The 18,465-nt window shown below is 54.3% G+C and overlaps 6 protein-coding genes across 6 annotated transcripts; 4 read left to right on the top strand and 2 right to left on the bottom strand.

Moving 5' to 3' along the window:
* Positions 1–601: 601 nt before the first annotated feature.
* On the top strand, positions 602–2,428 carry UMAG_05521 (uncharacterized protein; the record flags this gene model as incomplete). The annotated part of the gene is made up of 1 exon (XM_011393539.1): positions 602–2,428. One exon carries the CDS (start codon positions 602–604, stop codon positions 2,426–2,428), a length of 1,827 nt encoding a protein of 608 aa, XP_011391841.1.
* A 168-nt stretch (positions 2,429–2,596) lies between these two features.
* UMAG_05520 (uncharacterized protein) lies at positions 2,597–3,487 on the bottom strand (the record flags this gene model as incomplete). The annotated part of the gene is made up of 1 exon (XM_011393538.1): positions 2,597–3,487. One exon carries the CDS (start codon positions 3,485–3,487, stop codon positions 2,597–2,599), a length of 891 nt encoding a protein of 296 aa, XP_011391840.1.
* A 1,384-nt stretch (positions 3,488–4,871) lies between these two features.
* Positions 4,872–11,320, top strand: UMAG_10350 (uncharacterized protein; the record flags this gene model as incomplete). Its single annotated transcript, XM_011393615.1, has 2 exons — positions 4,872–5,036; positions 5,120–11,320. The coding sequence occupies 2 exons, from the start codon at positions 4,872–4,874 to the stop codon at positions 11,318–11,320; spliced, it is 6,366 nt and encodes a 2,121-aa protein (XP_011391917.1).
* A 422-nt stretch (positions 11,321–11,742) lies between these two features.
* UMAG_10349 (uncharacterized protein) lies at positions 11,743–13,548 on the top strand (the record flags this gene model as incomplete). The annotated part of the gene is made up of 1 exon (XM_011393614.1): positions 11,743–13,548. The coding sequence occupies one exon, from the start codon at positions 11,743–11,745 to the stop codon at positions 13,546–13,548; it is 1,806 nt and encodes a 601-aa protein (XP_011391916.1).
* A 719-nt stretch (positions 13,549–14,267) lies between these two features.
* Positions 14,268–15,974, bottom strand: UMAG_05518 (uncharacterized protein; the record flags this gene model as incomplete). Its single annotated transcript, XM_011393537.1, has 1 exon — positions 14,268–15,974. The coding sequence occupies one exon, from the start codon at positions 15,972–15,974 to the stop codon at positions 14,268–14,270; it is 1,707 nt and encodes a 568-aa protein (XP_011391839.1).
* Positions 15,975–17,968: 1,994 nt separating this feature from the next.
* UMAG_05517 (uncharacterized protein) lies at positions 17,969–18,337 on the top strand (the record flags this gene model as incomplete). Its single annotated transcript, XM_011393536.1, has 1 exon — positions 17,969–18,337. The coding sequence occupies one exon, from the start codon at positions 17,969–17,971 to the stop codon at positions 18,335–18,337; it is 369 nt and encodes a 122-aa protein (XP_011391838.1).
* Positions 18,338–18,465: the final 128 nt, after the last annotated feature.

The following is an 18,465-nucleotide window of genomic DNA, read 5'->3' as shown; positions in this document are numbered from 1 at the left end:
CACCCTTGTCTCCTCGGCAGCAATCTCTGGGCGGGGTATATGAGGAGCCACCACTTGCAGAAAGAGGCACAGAGATGGGATGAAACTGCGAGCGGCATGCGGAGCTTGCCGTGTCGAATGGGGCTGGCTCTTTTGGCTACGGACCGGTGAAATTCTAGTTCAGGCAACATGTGACCTTGCACTTTTCCGACCTGCCCGTCACAATCGTGAATCGTGAAAATCGTGATTCGTGATTCGTGACTCGTGACTCTTTTGCAACATGCAAGTCCACGTTTCTTCGTAAGCTTCTCATTGCCCAATTGTGAATTCGTGACTGCAGTCACGAGTGGCCCTACCTATACGTTAATCACGAATTTGACGCACGAGCCTGCATCTGGCCTCGTGACGCTACTGCTGCGGTCAGATCAACTCGCAAGTGCCTACAACCAATCAGTGGAGCTCAATCTCTCATCCGTCATCACTATAGTCATGGCTACCGTCACGACCACCACCTCATTCTCCGATCCTCGCTGAGTTCACAAGCGTCGAACAACCTCTTCAAGTCTCCCACAAGTCTCCCATTCCATATCAGTGCCTTGACCACAGTCGCCGCCTTTTCAAGATGGTCTGGTCTCCTCCTGTACCGCCATCGTCGGCTCAGGACAAGTCGAGCTTCGCATACGAATCCACTGTCCACCGCTGGCCTGCCATTCTAACCCAAGTAATCGATGGTATTTACAGTGCCAACCATGCGCTCTCATACTCGCGGACCAATCAGTCGGCAAAAATCGAAGAGGGAAAAAAGATCATCGAAAAGGTGGCTGCGCTCAAGCATGATATGAGCCGTGATCGTCCACTCGAGCCCATTCGTGTCATTGGAGGTGAGGATGCCGATCATGGCCCCTCGACTGAGCTTTTCGACACGACCATCGATAAGGAAAAGTGGACCTGGTTTACAGCACCTTGGCTGTTCTGTGAGTGCTACCTCTATCGTCTTCTGAGGAGCTTCTTTGCGCGTAGCGAGCATTGGAAGCAGTACGATCCCTTCTCCAAGACCAAGCTCGACACGTTCAAAAGCTCTGGCACTGCCATCAGTGCGCTCGCTGTGACCATCGAGGAGCTAGTGGCCAAGTCGCTCTCATCGGACAAAGGCCCCGAATCGACTCCTGAAGGACGTGAGATCCTCTTCCACGAGATGGCGCAAATGTCGCTGTGGGGCAATGCCACTGATCTCAGTCTGCTCACCAACCTCTCGTACGCCGATCTGCAAGCTCTTCAGACCACAGGCCGGGAGCAGCAGCAAGCGCGCAGCAAGTTCATCCTCGCCAACGACCTCGACCAGGCTTGGAAGAAGATTTCGTCACTTACAGGTGGACGAGTCGACATTGTGCTCGACAATGCTGGCTTTGAGCTGGTGACGGACATGATCTTTGCCGACTGGTTGCTTACGACGCCTCACGTTGAGCAAGTGGTGTTTCACCCCAAAAACATGCCCTGGTTCGTGTCGGATGTCACGCCGTCCGACTTCCGACACACGGTCGAGTCGCTGCTTGAGCCGAGCTTCTTCGCACGACAGGAGGATGCCGGTCAGGACCGACACCGCAGCGTGAGTCGAAGCCGTGATTTGCAGGCTGACCCGAGCAAATACTCGTACAGCGCCTCCGGTGGTGGGCAGGGCGCACAGCCTGCTGGCTCTCGTTCTCTGCAGATGGCGGACAGCTCGGAGCGTGGTCGCTCTCCTCACCCTCCAGGAAGTCTGCACCTTCAGGCTCGGGACGGCAGCGTCGATTCGACGGGACGTGGGCGTGCTCCTGCTGGTAGCCGCAGCTTCCAGATGGACCCAGCTTACTTCAAGAACGCGCGCTCGCAGACCATCTCTCCTTCGAGATCGTACGTCATGGACAGCTCTCGTTTCTCGTCGCTTTCGATCCACGATGAAGGTGACGAGCGACATGGCCGAGGTCGATCGACCACAGTCAAGGACGAAACACCGTCTTCGCAGACTCCAGTCCAGGCAATGGTCAGGAGGTGGATGAAGTACATGGAAGATGGCCGTTTCAAGCTTTCTGTTCCCCTCGACACTCCTCTCGGAGCCGATACCGGTGCAGCCAACGGTTTCTGGACGCAGCCCGTCTCATACGCCAACATGGCTTATTACGCTCCTGAGCTGCACCAGGAGTTGGCGACCAAGAGTGACCTTGTTATCTTCAAGGGCGATCTCAACTACCGCAAGCTTACTTCCGACGCCACATGGAAGTCGGATACGAGTTTCCGCGAGGCTTTGGGACCGCTCGCCGGCACGATTGAGATTCTGGCCCTTCGAACCAATAAGGCGGACGTATGTGTTGGACTCAAGCCTGGACAAGAAGCCGAGGTGGTTGCCGCAGACCCAAAATGGAGAGTATCAGGAAAGTATGCTGTGGTCCAGCATTGCCCACAAGACAAGTGATGGCGCGAGCGAGCGTAAAACGTGAAAGGAATGACAGGTTGTAGATCAAGCGAAGAGACAGTCTTACAAGAATGAATTGTAATTATGAATGTCATGCATTTTCCTTGTCATGGCGCGATGCAGTCTGTGCAGTTGTCATGACGGTTCTTCCTTTGTAGACAGTGTCAATTAAGTTCCACCCTTTGACCCAAACCCAGAACCTCTGTCCAATTGCAACGGTCTGAACTCTCCCACTCCGACCTTAAGATCAGAGCCTTTCATTCTGTGATGTTTGATCTTCTTACTCTCCTTGACATATGAGCTGTACCTGCTGTACAGCACGATCTCCGCTACCGCCGTAATTAGCCCTACCAGCATGCTCGTCAGCACCTTGTTAGGCACACTCGCGTTTCCACTTGCCCACCATGCTGCGGTAGCAGTGGCCAATGTTGATAGAAAGATGTTGAGAATCACGCTGAGTTGACGTTGGGCATCTTTCCAGGCTTGTTCCTCTTCTTGCCGTGATCCGATTCGACAAAAGAGATGGGGAGACGCGGTGTGTGATGTTATACGTTGGTTGAGGGAAAGGGTCGGGTCTACGCCAGCAATGTTGACGTACGACGTGGGAATTTTGTAAGCCGAAGAGGAGTTGAGGGTGGAGGAAGAGATGCGTAGATACTCAGCCTCTTCCTGTGCCTTTCGAATGGCTGCCAACGAGTCTTCAAGCTGTTTGGACCGCTGAAAGATGGGTTTTGGGGGAATGTAGACGTGTGAGCCTGTGACCAAAGAGGACAATTTGAGTTTGACTGGGTCTACCACTGTCTGCTTTGGTTTGGGAGTGCTGTACGCCCAAGATGCGACATGGATGAGCACAGAATGATCAAGCACGATCGGAGCTGCCGAAGCAGAGGATGCAGTGGTGGTCGGAATAGCCGGACTATCGGCTGTCATTTTCGGTTCTTCCGGTTGATCTCGTAGAGCTGCCTTGAGTGACTGCAAAGCATGTAGATCCGACCCACACTCCCATGCCAGCTGTTGGAGCAGCTCCGAATTAGATGCTGATAACACGAGTTTGGTCATCTCGTCCAGCAGGCCGTGGAGCAGAGGGCTGTGACCTGACCCGCCAATACTATGGTCTCGATCACGAATGAGAAGAAGGAAACGAAGCATCAGACGTCCCGAGCAGGTCACTCACGATCTCCTCCACACCAACCTAATCACGAATCGTGAATCACGAATCACGGGACAGGTCGTGGTCCACAGAAAACAGTGTTAGACCACTTGTGACTGACTTCGTGAGACCCGAAAAAAAATAAGGCGTGAGGTGTTGGTCTGTTTCTTTTGTGTTTGGCGAGGGCGCGGCGGCGGCGTCTGAGACATGCACTTTGCCGATCCTACCGCCTTTGTGAATACTTCCTCAAGCAGGCTTTCTTACGAGTCGACGACCTCACTTAATTTGTAGTCAACTGCCTCTTTGTCTCTTTACAGCAGGTAGCGAACTCGAAGCCTTCTCGATGTGCGAATTTGTCTTGTCACTGCTGATCGTCGCAGTCGGAGGTCGGATCTGGACGAGCGAGTGTGGGGTTGCCGCTCTTATTTTCGCTAGTTAACAAAGTCGTGAGTGAATCACGAATGTGATTTTAGCAAGGGAGAAGCGGAGTTGGAATCAAATCTTGCGCTGCACCTGCCCTACGCTCCTACGCATGTTCAACAAAGAGCGAAAGCGAAGGTTCACCTGCATGAACACGCACAACCAACACACCGCAGATTTGTGTGCGTGTGCGTGTGTGCGTTGTGTGCGTGTGTGCGTGTGTCAGTGTGCGTGCGAGAATCGGGAATGCGTGAGAGTGGCATGTCTGAACCGTTCGTTCCTTTTGGATTTGTGGCCCACGCATGCACACAACCACGAATAATGGACGGTTTGTTGCCCGCCAACGGCTAACAGACTGTGGGAGAGCGTTGTGCACTGTTCCATTCGTGATTCGTGATTGTAAGCGTGGCGTGTGTGACAGGTTACAAGAGCACGCACACAGACACACGCAGTGCTTCGAGCCTTCCATGCTTGGCTTTGCAAGATCCACAGACTCGAGGTTTGTGCTTCACTTCCTTCTCATCATCTGACGAACCTTCTAGCCTTGGCCTTCAGCCATCGAATCGCAGTGGACTGGTCTCGCACATGACTATCAGATGGTAACATTGTCTCGAGAACAGTTCGCTCCAACTGCCGACAACCTACAACCTCGACGCGCACTGCCTCTTTCGAAGGGGCTTCACCGCCTCGCCCTCGATTCCACATCGAGCTTCTTCAGCTGCTGTCTCAATGGTCCGGCCCTGAAGAGATAGAAATTGTCTCTTTGGCCAAAACCATCTTACTGTGCTCTTGCATACAACTTACAGAGGATAAGAGAGAGCTCTACTCGAAATTTTCGGTGGATCGAACAAGTTTCCTGTCTAGCTCATCAAGATGGAGGGCAGCAGTCTCAACGTTGCTGCGCCTGTGTTTAAGCCCAGCGGCGCTGCAAACAGCTTTACACCAGCACCTAGTCAGCCGGCCCCCCCTACGCTATTATCCTCGTCTGGTCCAGATGCTGCTGTGCACGCGCCAGATCATCTCAGTCCTTCAACCATGGTAAGTCTGTTCGCATGAATCGATACGACAATGTCGCGCATCTGCAATCTCTGACATCCTCGGACTCCTTTTCCTTGCTCCAGCTATCGCAGATACAGAATCAAATGGCATCTGGCGGCGGCGTGCCGGGCGGTATGATTCACATGAATGCTAGTTCTCGCCCTTTTGTCCCTGGTACAGCAGTCAAACCCAGCATCGTCGAGCCTCCGACGCCAATTCCTTACCATCCCCCTCTGTCATCTTTTGCAAATGCCTCCCGATCGCCGGTCCCACAACACAGGCTGGGTCACGCCTTAAACCCGGGAAGCGTCCAGCTCACTGGCTTGCCTACTTTTCTTGCAACGCCGCCTGTCATTAATCACATGCCCCACATGTCTCGCTCGCCTAGCTACACTGGGCCACCGTCTCCAATTTCGCCCAACTTCTCCGGCGCAGCGAGCCCTTTCGTCATGCCACCAGCTCAGATGAGCTACGGTTTGCCTCTTCCTGCGGGCTTGATGAATGGAAACATGAAGCCTAGGAGAGCCAAAGGACTTCCGCCTGTCACGCCTCTCAAGACCACCGGTCATAACTCCACGCCTTCCATCTCTATGAATCCAGCCGCGTTTGCTGCCAACCTTGCTGCCCTCAAGGCTAGGAAGAAGGTTGTCGTATGCTTGCCAGCAGAACAGCTTTTGCCAGACGACGAGGCACTGCTCGCCCAGCCAGAGGACGAGTCTCTTGGGGAAGAGGTAAAGAGCGATGTTGATGGCGTCGAAACCGGAGCACGTGCTAGCGAACCAGGTTCAGCCAAGAGTCGTCATGCTCGTGCCTCCGCCCTGACGCGTAGCAGATGGGTTCAACGACAACCGTTGAGTTCAGATAAACATGATCTCGTCCCTTTCTTTGAAGCCCCCAGGGAGGAAATCGTCACTTGCGATATCCATCCCGAACCTTGGCCATATTCCCTCGGTCTGCCAGATACAATAGAGATCTATCTTCCAGGCATGAGCGCTTGGGATGAGTATCTCGAATTGCGCTACGAAGAGCAGCAGATGGAAGCCGCGACGACCGATCACGAGCCGCGTTCGCCTTTGGCTCATCAAGGAATTCCGCTACCTCCCAGCACAGCTGGTTTTACCTTTGATCGCAGAGGTCGCAGCCTGTCTATCTCAACACCGGCAGATCCCGGCATGGTAACCTTTAAGCTTAATCGTTTCTTGGAGTCGCAGCAGCAGCAGCTATCACAGTACGATTCCGACCAGGTTTGCGGACTAGACTCAGCACAGAACTTTGGCGACGCAGATAAGCCGTTTGGCCGCTTTCAGACAGACCTGCCCAATCGCTTGCGCGAAGCATTTGCTCGCCGTCGCGGCGACAGCTCTGATCTCAATCTTCGCCCATCGCTCAAGACCACTCATAACCATACCATGTCGCTCGGCTTGCCCAGTTCAGGCGGTCCCTTTGGCCCCGAGGTCTTCAGCGCTCTGGATATGATCCGTGCCAACTCGGACGAAGGCCCTTCAAAGCCTCCTTCGGAAGCTCAAGATCTGCCGCAGAAGCCGCTGTCTGATACCGAAGCCTTCGCTGGCAAGTCCGAAATCTATCTCTCCAATATCGCTGAAGAAGATGGCGAGCAAGAGCCCAGCGCTGAGCTTGCGGTTGAAGGGCATACACGCGTCGGCAGCTGGAAGGATCTCGGAAGGGGTTTCGGATACGAGCCACAAAGTCCGAATGCGGCACCCAACGGGACTACCAGCAAGCACGTCAGGCAAGCCTCGAGGTTCTCTGTCAACACCTCACGCCATGATGGCGAAGAGAATGACGAACTTGGGTTTGACGGAGAAGAGGCCGAAATACGCACCAACCCAAGCGAGGATGCTGACGCTTCCGACTTCGAGGAAGAACCGAACGAGTATGGAGCTGACCATTGGCGTTCACGACATAACAGTGTCCACTTGTCTGCTTTCGGCGACGGTCACGATCGTTATGCCGACGACAACCAGTCTCATGCCAGCAACGATGACAGCCTTCAAGACTCTTTGACGCCTTCGGACGAGCAATTCAGCAACCCCTCGGATGAAGAGGCCGCCAGGGAGGAGCGTATCTTACGTCGACAGCATCGTGCCGCTGAACGTGCAGCTCGTCGAGAGCGCAAGCAGCGTCAGCGAGGTCGGGCCTATAGCGACAACACCCTTCCCAGCAGCAGCATCGGCGAAGCCGATATACATCACAATGGCGTATACGGGCAAGATGAGCAACAGCGAAACCCGCGCAACGGTAATACCATCAGCAATCCCTCGGAACAGGAGCATTGTGACATCGACGACGACTCACAGACCTTTGGTCACAACGATCGTTCCAACATGCCTGATCAAGGACCGCAGTTTAGTCGAGATTTTCGCTTCCCTCCTCTCAACCCATGTACGGTTGACGTGGATCCTCAAGTGCAGTCGAGCTCTGTCCATTCAGGCAATTGTCCGCCCATGTCTGGGACGCTGGGCCGAGCTTCTGGAATCTCGCTTCTCAATCCTGATGCCAAGGAGTTCAAGTTCGGCGGGACAAGCGCCTCCACCAGGTCTGTGTCTGCTCCACAGCCAAGCATGCAAACTGCACCAGAAGCGGCCGGAGCGCACTTCCGCCTACCGAGCATCAAGACATCCAGCTTTGGTTCCAGTGCTCTAGGAGACGCACCCACGAATGCAGCTCACCTCAATGTGGGTGCGGCTCCGTTCACCCCTGGCTTGTTTACCTTCAAGGCGATCCAGCGACTGCAAGTACCTGAGAATTCACTGTCCGCATCACCAAGCATCGCAGTAACTAGTGCTGATGGTGGTGCCGACCACAGAGAGACCGAGAACCGAGATATGCAAGGTCGAGAGAAACGTACCCGCTATGGTCCCATCGATTACGACAGTCAAGACGAGCGCTCATCTGTGTACAGTCCAAGTCCTCCTCGGCCAAAAGCTTCAGCGGCAACAATCGAAGGTCCCCTGCGCATTTTCAGTTCATTGGCAAGGAACAGTCCTCAGCCTTTCTTGCCGGTGGGCTATTCACAGCAGCAGCGTGCTGTCTCACACGAATCCCGCTTGACCGCTGATGCCCCATCGTTCGTGCCAACTTGGGCAAAAAGTTCTCAGCTCCTTGGTGGGTCGACCAGCTTCAAGCGTCCTTCGTTGCCTGATTGGGATCAGCAAGGTCAGCAAGCTGTTGACAAGGATCTGCCTTCTATACTTGACCCGACTTTCTTTTCGAGGGATGTTGAAAGCAAAGCTATCCCTGTCGGGCGTGCTTCCAAAGACGATGTCCGGGGTGCAGCTCGACCGTCCTTGTCTTCCGCATCGACCTTGGCGTCAGTGGACAAACAGGCCAACAAAAGTGCCGTCGAGCCTTCGCGCGCTGCAGACGTCGATAGTGGGCAGGAAACAAGCGAAACACACCAAGCTCCATTTGCTTGGCAACCATCTGCTTCCAATCGACTTGCACCTCGCACACAGCCCATGCACATCCCTTCTGGACCTCGCAGCTGCCATTCTCCCTCGATATCACAGACTTCTGATGCTGGACACGTCCCATCCATTCGATGGGGCGATCGCCGCACGTCTTCAAGAATGAGCATGTCCTCTCTTGATAGGCGATTCCGCAGGTCATGTCGCGGCAAGAAAGGGCCCGATGACGTTGGAGGTAATGACGAAGACGACTACGAGGACGAAGAAGAGAGTGTCACCGATATTATCGAAGAGATTGTGGAACGCATGGACAAGGTCCTCGAGGGATGGGCTGGCAAGATTCTCGATGAAGTCACCATCATGGGCCAGGTGCGGCCGCACCCACGCAATCTTGCCAGCGTGTCTGACTTTCCTCTGGATCAGGAGAAGCTGGTGCAAGACATGTTCAAACGCATGGAAGAAGCGTTGGATAGTCGCCTCACTCCTGCTCTTTTCGCCTCGCATGCTCGAAGAGCGTCAGATGAGACCCAAAGCACGATTCGACCACTACGTCAAAGGAATTCTTCCTCAGATGTCAAGACAGCCAACTCAAGCCTTGCTGATGCGCCAGGCGAGTGGGACTTTGACTATGTGCAGGATATTCTCGACGTCAAGTTGGGCGAGTTCCGCAATCAGATTGAGTCGACTCTGGCTCAGGTGATGGCTGCGCTGGACAAGAATGGGCATCTTGGGGCCGCCGTCAAGCCGAATGGAAATGACAAGTACACAAACGACTCTGGTCCACTGGTTGACTTTGCCGAGGTCGTCACCGCGCGTCTGATGACCCAGCTTGAATCAACACTCCAGCTGCATTTGCACGCAGCCAAAGAATTCCAATCGGCATCCGATGTCGAGCTGCAAAAGGCCATGCAGTCCAAGCTGGATGAGAACCTCTTCCTGCTTTCCGAAAAGGGTGCGACAGACCGTTCCAGCATACAGCACATGCTCGAGTCGGAAATGCATGGACTCGAACGCTCCTTCAGCAAGATTGTCAGCTCTGTAGAGGAACACATCCGTTCTGCGCTCATGCTGCACTTGCCTCCTTTGCTTGCGGACAAGGCGTCTAGCGACGGTACGCTTGCCGACAGACTCACCAATCAGCTTGGCTCGGCCCTGGGCCCGGTTTTGTCAGAGGAGCGACGATGCATGCTCGAAGAACACCAGAGAAGTCGGGATCTCTTGCTAGAAGCTTTGCCATCCTCGACACAAATCGCTCAGTCGACAATCAAGCTTGTCGAGCCGTTGGTCAAGAGTCTCAAAAGCGAACCAATCGATTCAGACGCACTCGTCAAGAGGCTGGCCGAGGTGATTGGTAAGCAGTCGATTGAGCATCTGGTCGACCTCAACCCGGTGCTTGCGCTTATTGAGCCTCTGATTGTCAAGCACGAAGAGGCCCGCGCTTTCAGCAAAAAGATCTTGCAGAGGCAGGAGGACACAGAACGCACTCTTTGCGAATTGCCGGGTGCTATCAATGCCAAGACGGAAATCTTCTTGTCCAGCGCGAACGACACAAGCGAAAGGCAAGGCCTTATCCTCGAGAAGATCGCCGAGATCAAAGCGGAGATCAAGGACAGCTCGTCCACCTTGTCTAACGCAGCGTCTTTGAACACAGATGCTCTGCACAGGAGGCTCGAAGATCTGGCGAAGGACAAGATTCTCACTCGGGAGACTGCCGAAAAGACGCTCTCTGAGCTGGCTAGTGTCTACCAGGTGCTCGACTCGTCTTACCAGGCCTTGTCTCGACTTGAAGCTCAGCACACGTCCAGCGAAGAGTCCCATCGCGATGCGACAGCTTGGCTTGAAAAGCAGGCTCAAGCGAATGCTGATCTAGCAAAGGAGCTCAGGGAGGCGGAAGCGCGTGCGGCACGCGCTGAGGCAGGTCAAGCTGAAGCCGAGGCCAAGTTATCCTCGTTGGGCAGAGAATCAGACTCTTTGCGGGACCAGCTCGCTCAGCTGACAGCCGAGTTCGCCTCGTTCAAGGCTGAAAGGACTAAAGAGCAAGAAGCATCCGAAAAGGCTGTGGCAGACGCGATGGCTCGAGTCGACCGAGCCGAAGCTGCCAGTGTCGAAACTCAAGACCGAATGAGTCGTCTACTGGAGCAAGCGAATGTCGCTGAACGCGAGGCATACGACTCGGCCAAGTCGGTGTTGGAACGTGCATCCAAGGCAGAAGGCCAAGTCGCAGCGCTCGAGAAGCGAATCGCCGAGCAGGACAACAAGATCGGCAACCTGCAGCAACTCTCTGCGACGCAAAAGCAAAAAGCTGCTCAGAGTCACCAAAAACTGGCGGAGGGCGAGAAACGCGTCAAGGAGCTCGAAGGCAAGGCTGAAGAGCTCGCCGAAGCGGCGATACGTCTACGGCTACTTGAGGAGAAGGCGAATGAGCTGGAGGACGTTCGACGCCAGCTACATGATAGCGTTGAAAGGGAGGCCTTGATGAAGAAGGAGCTCACGAAGTACGACGACCGCTTCTCTGAAATGGAGACGGAGCTAGTCGAGATCAAGGACAGCTTTGTTGAACGTTCGGTGCACGAAGAGGTCCAGAGAAAGTATACAGAGAGCCAGAAACTGGTCGAACAGCTGGAAGCTAAGCTCCAAACGCTGACTGCGTCACCTCTGACGTTCGATGGATGGGAGGCGGTCGAAAAGCAAAAGACGGGCGCTTGGGCGTCTATGCATGCGCCGCGTGTTCACATCGAGGATGTGGAGCTGGTCGGTCGTTCGAGTAGGTCGATTAGATCGGTTTCTTTTGCATCCACAGCAGGTAGTCAGGGGAAGAAGGAGGTCGAGGTGGATGAAGGCGGGTGGTGGTCTTGAGTGGTAATGATTCGAATGCCGATGCCCTCACAGTCATTCAATCAAAAGTGTTCTCGATATGTCGCTATGCTGAATCTCACGTCAACCATCTGGTGAGGATCGGTGCACTTCGCAACGAGCTGTGGTGATAAATATCATGAAACTGTGAACACGTAGCGTGGGCATTTGAAGATTCAGGACGAGTCGTGAGTCACAGAGTGAGTTCGTGATTGCTTCAGGGTCCAACGTTTTACTTTTTTTGGTTGCCTCGGGAGTCGGATTCAAGATTCGGCAAGCACGGAGCGAACACTCACGACACTCGTGACTCACGACTCGAATCTTGGCTTGTTACGCCTTTTGCGTTGTACTGCCCATCACTTTCTGCGTCGTATAGGATCTTGGACTCATCTCTTGCTGGTAGAGGCATCAAAGTGGGGCTGGAGATGTCCAGACGACTCGTGTCGTATAGCGATCTGAGCGAGGACGCTCTGCCCGCACCGGCCCCGCTCTCGTTGCCAGAGCGCGAAGCCGGAGCTTCACCGTACGCGAATGCAAGCCATGCAAATGCGAGTGCAGCCAAGAAACGCAAAACTGCTTCTCCCGGTGCGCAGCCGAGCGTTGGAAAACAAAGAAGCAAGCTTGCGCGTTTGACCATGGTTCATTGGGACGATCCGTCCTATGACCCATCTGCAAGCTGGGGGCCACAGCAAGAGAACGCTGGGTACCGAGCGATGCGAGCAGACGAGCTGGAAACGCAAGCGAGTCCCACCGCATCTCTAGGTGAACAGCAGAAGGAAAGAAACAAGCCCACTCAGGATGAACGTGATTCGGCTTCACAGCTAGGTCGGAAACAGGTTGCAGACGAGTCGTATTCCGATTGGAAGTACGACGAGTGGGGGCAGCCGTATACCGGTGACTCCAAAACACAAAATACTGACTTAGCGTATCAAGACGACTACGAGTACGATTCGGCACAGGAAGGGTGCGAAGGAAGCGAAGCTACGAGCTTGTATGAGTACGAAGATCAAGACGAAGAGGACGAAGACGGAATGTTGCCCTTCGCCATCCCTGACGTGGCCGAGTATCGTCGCCTGCACAACGCGACAAGCGCGGACTCGCACACCACAAGACCAGTCTCGCATCGACCACCTGCTGCTGTTGGTGGAGGCGGGCGCATTCTAACGCATACCGAGATTTTCGGCGCCACCAGCATCATCTCGACCTTCAACGCCGCCTTGTCACAGTACTGCTCGATGCACCAGGTGTCACCGCCGAGATTCACCGGCGGAGACCGAGCGGGTGATGCGGCGGCAAAGGGCGCGCTGTGGCACGATGCGCCCGCGTACGACTCGCTGCTTGCGCAACAGGTCAAGCTGGACGCACAGCAGATCATGGCTCAACGACAACAGGCTGACAGTGCGAACGCGAACAACATCGGTCGATCTTCCACTTCGGATCGACCGCTTACCAGCAAGCACACCAGCAAGCACAGCGAGATCGAGACTGTTGCCTTAGTGACGGTGGAGGGAGCACATGTCAGTGGAGCAAAGTCGAACAAGAAGACGACACCAGCAGCAGCACTCCAGCCACGCGGTAAACCCATCGTGACGCACGTACCGCATGCACATGTGCCAGGCAACATGGCGTGGAAAAAAGCGATCAAGACCGTGCAAACTACGCCGAATCGAATCGGATACGTGCTGCCGATGCGTGTTCAGAACGAGGCGGCTGTAGGCGGAGCAAGTGGGCTGGCAGGCGAGACAGATGCTGGTACAGGTGTTGTCGATAGCGGCAGCTTGCAGTTCGGACAGTATGTGAACGAGGTTCAGGAACGCGGAGAGGCGGCAAGGATAACGTTGGAATCGGACTCGGTGGAACGAGCGAGCGATAGGGAGCTGCAGTGTTGGTACGCGGGGTATTACGCTGGGTTGGCAGCATCGGGGGCTACTCGGACAAGTTCTGGCACGAATGACGTCCAGCCCGCGCTCATCGAATCCACCGCCAGATCGAACACTGCTACAGCAATGCCAGCCTCAACAGCGCCATCATCGACCACGGTGTCGGTTGTATCAGGAGTACCAGTACCAGCAACAGCAGCAAAAGCACAAGCACAAGCACAAGCACAAGCACAAGCACAATCAAGAGTTGCAGTTGCAGAAGCACCATCGCGACCCCTGTCATCTCTGTCGCAACCGCAGCAACACCGCAGGGCACCAGCCTCGGACGCCAGGTTCACTAGCCGACCATAGTGACGCGGTTTATTTTCACGTTTGTATTCGCGCGCTTCGCGGAGCTGGGATTCACACCAGGGTGCATCTCGATTTGCTCAGCTTGGTGCTCTAAGCTGGTCGCGAGATTGTACATTGAGCGGGAAAAAAGGGCTTGACAGCGCTCGGACGGGGTCCGCGGGATGTTGAACCCGATACCGCTACTGGCTTTCGACTGATGGACCGAGGTCGATCGCAATGCGCGTTGAGCTGCAACATCGGTGAATGCAAGCAGCCGACTTGTCTCAACGCGCAAGAAGCCTCGAACAAGCTCACGCTGCTCTCTAGACCATACATCCAAAGACATGCACTCCATTTGCGAAGAGTTGACTTCCCACTTGCACCACATCGGATTTGCAATGTACAGTATCTCACCTCCACCATTCACGAGTCACCATGGATTGGCGTGATCATGCAAGCCACTCGCAATTCACACCGCAATCGTAAATCACACGTGGACCAAGTGCAAGTCGAAGTCTAAATTTAGAAATTTCACGACCACTCACTACTACGTCGTGCATGAATTAGGTTTAACTTAATATAAGGGTGCACACGGCAAAGGTCACACCCCATTTTCGACCAAGTGCGCCGATCACGCCTCTCGATGCATCGGGTGACGAGTTGATGGTGCTTGCGCCAGACTCGTCATCGGCTACTGGGAGAGCGGTGTCGGCTATACAATTGGATTTGTTCTTGATGCTTTACTCATCCATGAGCTGATCAACGCTCGCACTCCTTTCCCTTGCCAGCTGGCTGTTACTGGTAGTCTCTACTGGAGCGGTGGAATTGCCAACTTCTTGATTTGGAGAGACCAGCGCAGAACTGCGCCTTCCGTTTCCATTGGCACCGCTGGATTCGTCCGCTCGGACTGTTCCTGGTTCCATGGGCGATTGAGAGCTGGCACTGTTTGAACTCAATCTAGCATTGGCGGATGCCGCAGCCACACCAGCAGCGGCAGAAGCAGAGACACCGCCGAGATCGTGTGGCTGTTGAGACTCACGCTTGCCCGCGGATTCTTGCTCTTTGAACTTTTTCCATCGCGATCCGCATCGGTCACAAAGCGTACCGGGACCATTGGGGCCACGTCGGAACTTGGCATCGTGAGGAGCTGCACAGTTGGAACAGGTGCGGTTCTTGGTCGAGGCGAGTTTGCGTACGGGATAGTTCGTCGACTCGGAGGATGGTGTAACAATGTAGTTGTTCGACAGTGGAGTACCGCCGCCGCCAAGGGGACGTCCGGGCGCCAGGTGGTCCATTGGTTCTCCTGGGCGCGTACGTGCCATCTTGCGAGAACGCTCCATCTCGTCGGCAGGTTCGTGGTCGTACGGGTGGACGCCAGAATAGTGCGCTGCTGCAAACGAGCCAGAGGACGATGTGGAAGGATAGGTGGTCAAAGTGGGCACCGACGAACGCTCACTGCTGGATGTAAGATAGGCGCTGCTGCTTGGAGGCGATCTGACACCGCCCATCCCACTGAAGCGCGAGATAGGCGGACGGTGCGCTGACTGAGCGGGCGGCATACCGTAACGGTCTGGTGCTCGCTCGTCGGGATACGCATAGTCGGCTTCGAGTGCCGAGCCGGAAATCTGCTGCATACGAGCCAGTGGGCGCGGATCGGCCTCGTGCGAATCAGGGTGCATTTCGACAAAAGCTTGATGTCGAGGAGGGCCCGAATGGCCATAAGCCAGAGAAGGCGGTGGAGACATTTGCTCGGTGGTCATCAGAGGGTGGTTTCTCTGAACCATGTCGAGCGGCATGTTTTGCGAAGCATCGGAAGAAACCTTCATCGAGGCGGCGGGCCCATCGCTGTGCACTACCTTGACCGAAACAGTGTTTGTGATCGGCGCAGAGGAGCGTTGTTCGTAATCGCTGTGACGAGAACGTTTGAGCGCCACGGCTTGGCTTCTGGATGAGCTCGAGGTGAGGTCGCTAGGCCCAAAATGTTCGGGTTGACGCTCAGCTCGTTCGCGTGAAATCTCAGGGACACCTGCGAGATCGAGACGACGGGCGAGGTCATCACGTTCTTGTTCGGCATGACGAGCGCGCTGAGTGGATCGTTCGAGTTCGCGGCGAAGTTTTTCGAGATCGACATACGCCTGCGAGTTTTCCGAAGCGCCTTCACCATTGATGCCGTGCGTCATACGAGCCTTGACGAGAGCACGGACGAGAGGACGTACGACATCTTCAAGATAGGTACGCTCCAACAGATGTTCGCCGAGCGAGGTGGGGATGAATGTAGGCTCATCGCTGATATCCTGGAATCTGGATGCAGGGTCGAGGAGACTGCGTGCGCCTGGAAAATCGTGTTGGGCAGAGTCGGGGCGTTTGGGACGAGGCATGTAAGGCATCTCGGGATGGCGACCAACAGCGGAGCGGGGAGAGTTGATGAGTGGGTATGAAGCAGACATGGCGAGAGGAGGCAGAGAAGCTGAAGGGAGATCTCTCTAGTCGAAGTCGTGTATGTTCGTCCAAAGAGATGATGGGCTAATCGCTCAAGAAATAGTGGCTGTAGTTGGCGTGGGGAGCGGATAGGGATGCAAGATGTGAAGATGTGGAACGACACCGAGTTTGAGAACTTTGTGCAGAACTGTGCGATCCTAGTTGGCGGTGATAGAAGACAGAGATAGGGGTGGTGTGACAAACGAGGCTGAGTGAGGCGGATGACCGGGAGTATCAGATCAGAAGAGCTGGACGTATAAGTGTGGGAGTACGCAATGCGCGCAAAGCGGATGTCGAGTAGAACGATCGAGAGAGATTCTTGCTGCAAGCGGATAGCCAAGACGTCGACAATTATAGGAGAGCTGTTAGCTGATATCGGAGCGTTGAGAAGCGTAGACGGGAAGTCGACCAAGACAGGACTCCGGATGGATTAAATGAGAAGAAGCTTAGGCGGGTGTAGGTCTATGTATCGTAAGGGATGTTGCATGCAGCGGAAGAGGAAGGAAGCAGCAGCAGCTTGTTGACAGCGGGAGAGTCGGACGAGCTAGGGGACACACGGAGTGAGACAGATTGCGTTGGTTGGTCGGTCTGTCGGTCGGTCAGTCGGACTGATGACGAGACCGGCGAGGACGAGGCCCACCCAGATCAGGCGGAACAAAAGAAAAAAGGACAGAGACTAGCAGAAAAGAACGGGTCTTTTGGTCGGGAGGATGAGAGGAGAGAAGAAGAGAGGCTTGACAGGAAAGAGGGGAGAGGGGAGAGGGGAGATGGGAGATGGGAAAGAGGAGAAGAGCGAGACGGTGGAAAATCGTGAATGCGGACCAGGCACCTAGAAGCGCGATAGAGAGCTTGGTTGCCCAGCGACAGACGATGGGTCAGAAGAGGCAGCATTCAATCGTCCATCATCAATCGCGAATAATCCAGAGGCGGTCAGATCAGCAACGCGGAAAAGCGAAAAGTCGATCCAGACGTGAGACGGTAACGAGGCTCTGGAAAACCAAGCGTCAAGTGACAGATAGAATAGACCAAAAATAATGGATATTGAGCGAGCGGCTTAGACGGAGTCGGAAACGGGGAAGGTGGACAGGACAGCAGCGAGCGAGGCGAGAATTGCGTAGTACATGACACATGCGACAAGAGGCTAAGACCTGAGACGCTACACGCTCAACAGCGAGACACGAGACACGAGACACGAGGACCAAACCATGAATGGCAAAGCAAGGCAAGGCTGCTGCTACTTGTCACTGTGTTTTACGGCAACTGTACATTACTGTACAGAGTGCTGTCACACGTGAAGGAGCCAAAGCAACCGAGCGGCAAGCGAGACGGAACAGTCAGGTGAAATTTAGGCATTGGTATCCTCTCTCGACAACCGTCAACGTTTCGCATTTTACAAGCCTAAAAGTGAATCGTGAATGGTACTGACTGACTTTACCAAACATTCAAGAATTGCAACCCACCAATCTTGGGTGTTGGCCTCAAGAAATCGAGAGCCGCAGAAGTGCGATGCTGTTATCAGCACAGAAAGAGAGCTAACACCACCAGCAAAAACGTTTTGCCATTGTAGGTTAGCGCACAGGCACATCCCAACCCTTAGTTGAAAATGCATTAGACTGCACTAATAATAATAATAAGATAATAAAATGGGACCGACTCTACGGAATCGGCAGAGCAGAGCAGAGCAGAGCAGAACGGGCAGGCGATGGAGAACTCGTGTACAAGATGAAAGCTAAAAACAGCAGCAAGGTTTAAAGTGTGGATCTACGAGTCTCGTTGTGTCAAAGGGGAACACAGGCCTCGGTTGCGACCGTTGGGTGCAGCGCGATCGGATAGAACGGGATTCTGTGCAAAGGCGTTCCACAAAAATCTACAACTTTATGGGTCATCAAGGCGAGAGGCCAGGATGGAAAACGAAACCAAATTATTAATAATAATAACAAAAATTGCACAAAACAAGATAAAAATGCCCATCTCGTCGCTCTTAGCCGGCCATACAACTGGTACTTCGGAGTTGGTGAGACGACAGTCGCTCCATCGTCCCCGGAACAGCCGTCGGCCATTTGATCACAAATTGGCTCAAAATGAGAAGAGGGGCAGGGCAGGGCAGGGCAGGGCAGGGCACCTCAATTCAAGTTCCATCCGTCACGCCCTATCGCTAAAACAGACACTTGTCAAGTTCCCACAAAATGTCCAAGAGAGCACTGTCAGGTGGGTTGACGAAGCAGATTTCCACTTTGATGTCGATGTCTATGATGAAAAGCGGATGTTGGGAATCTTCCGTGTCGTCCGAAGTTTGAGCATGGTTAATTATCAACCTACTCTACAGTCGTGACAAAGTGACTTGACTGGTTTCTTAACCCTTCGTGCTGGCTGCTGGCTGCTGGATGCTAAATGCTGAATTCTGGAAACTGGATGCTTGTCTTTGTTTTCCCTTGCATCGTTCGCGCGCCAGTGATCCTT

This window comes from Mycosarcoma maydis, chromosome 18 (genome assembly GCF_000328475.2).
Source record: "Mycosarcoma maydis chromosome 18, whole genome shotgun sequence".
Lineage (NCBI taxonomy): Eukaryota > Fungi > Basidiomycota > Ustilaginomycetes > Ustilaginales > Mycosarcoma > Mycosarcoma maydis.
The sequence above is the reverse complement of the archived record's forward strand: the minus strand, read 5'-3'. Positions and strand labels throughout refer to the sequence as shown.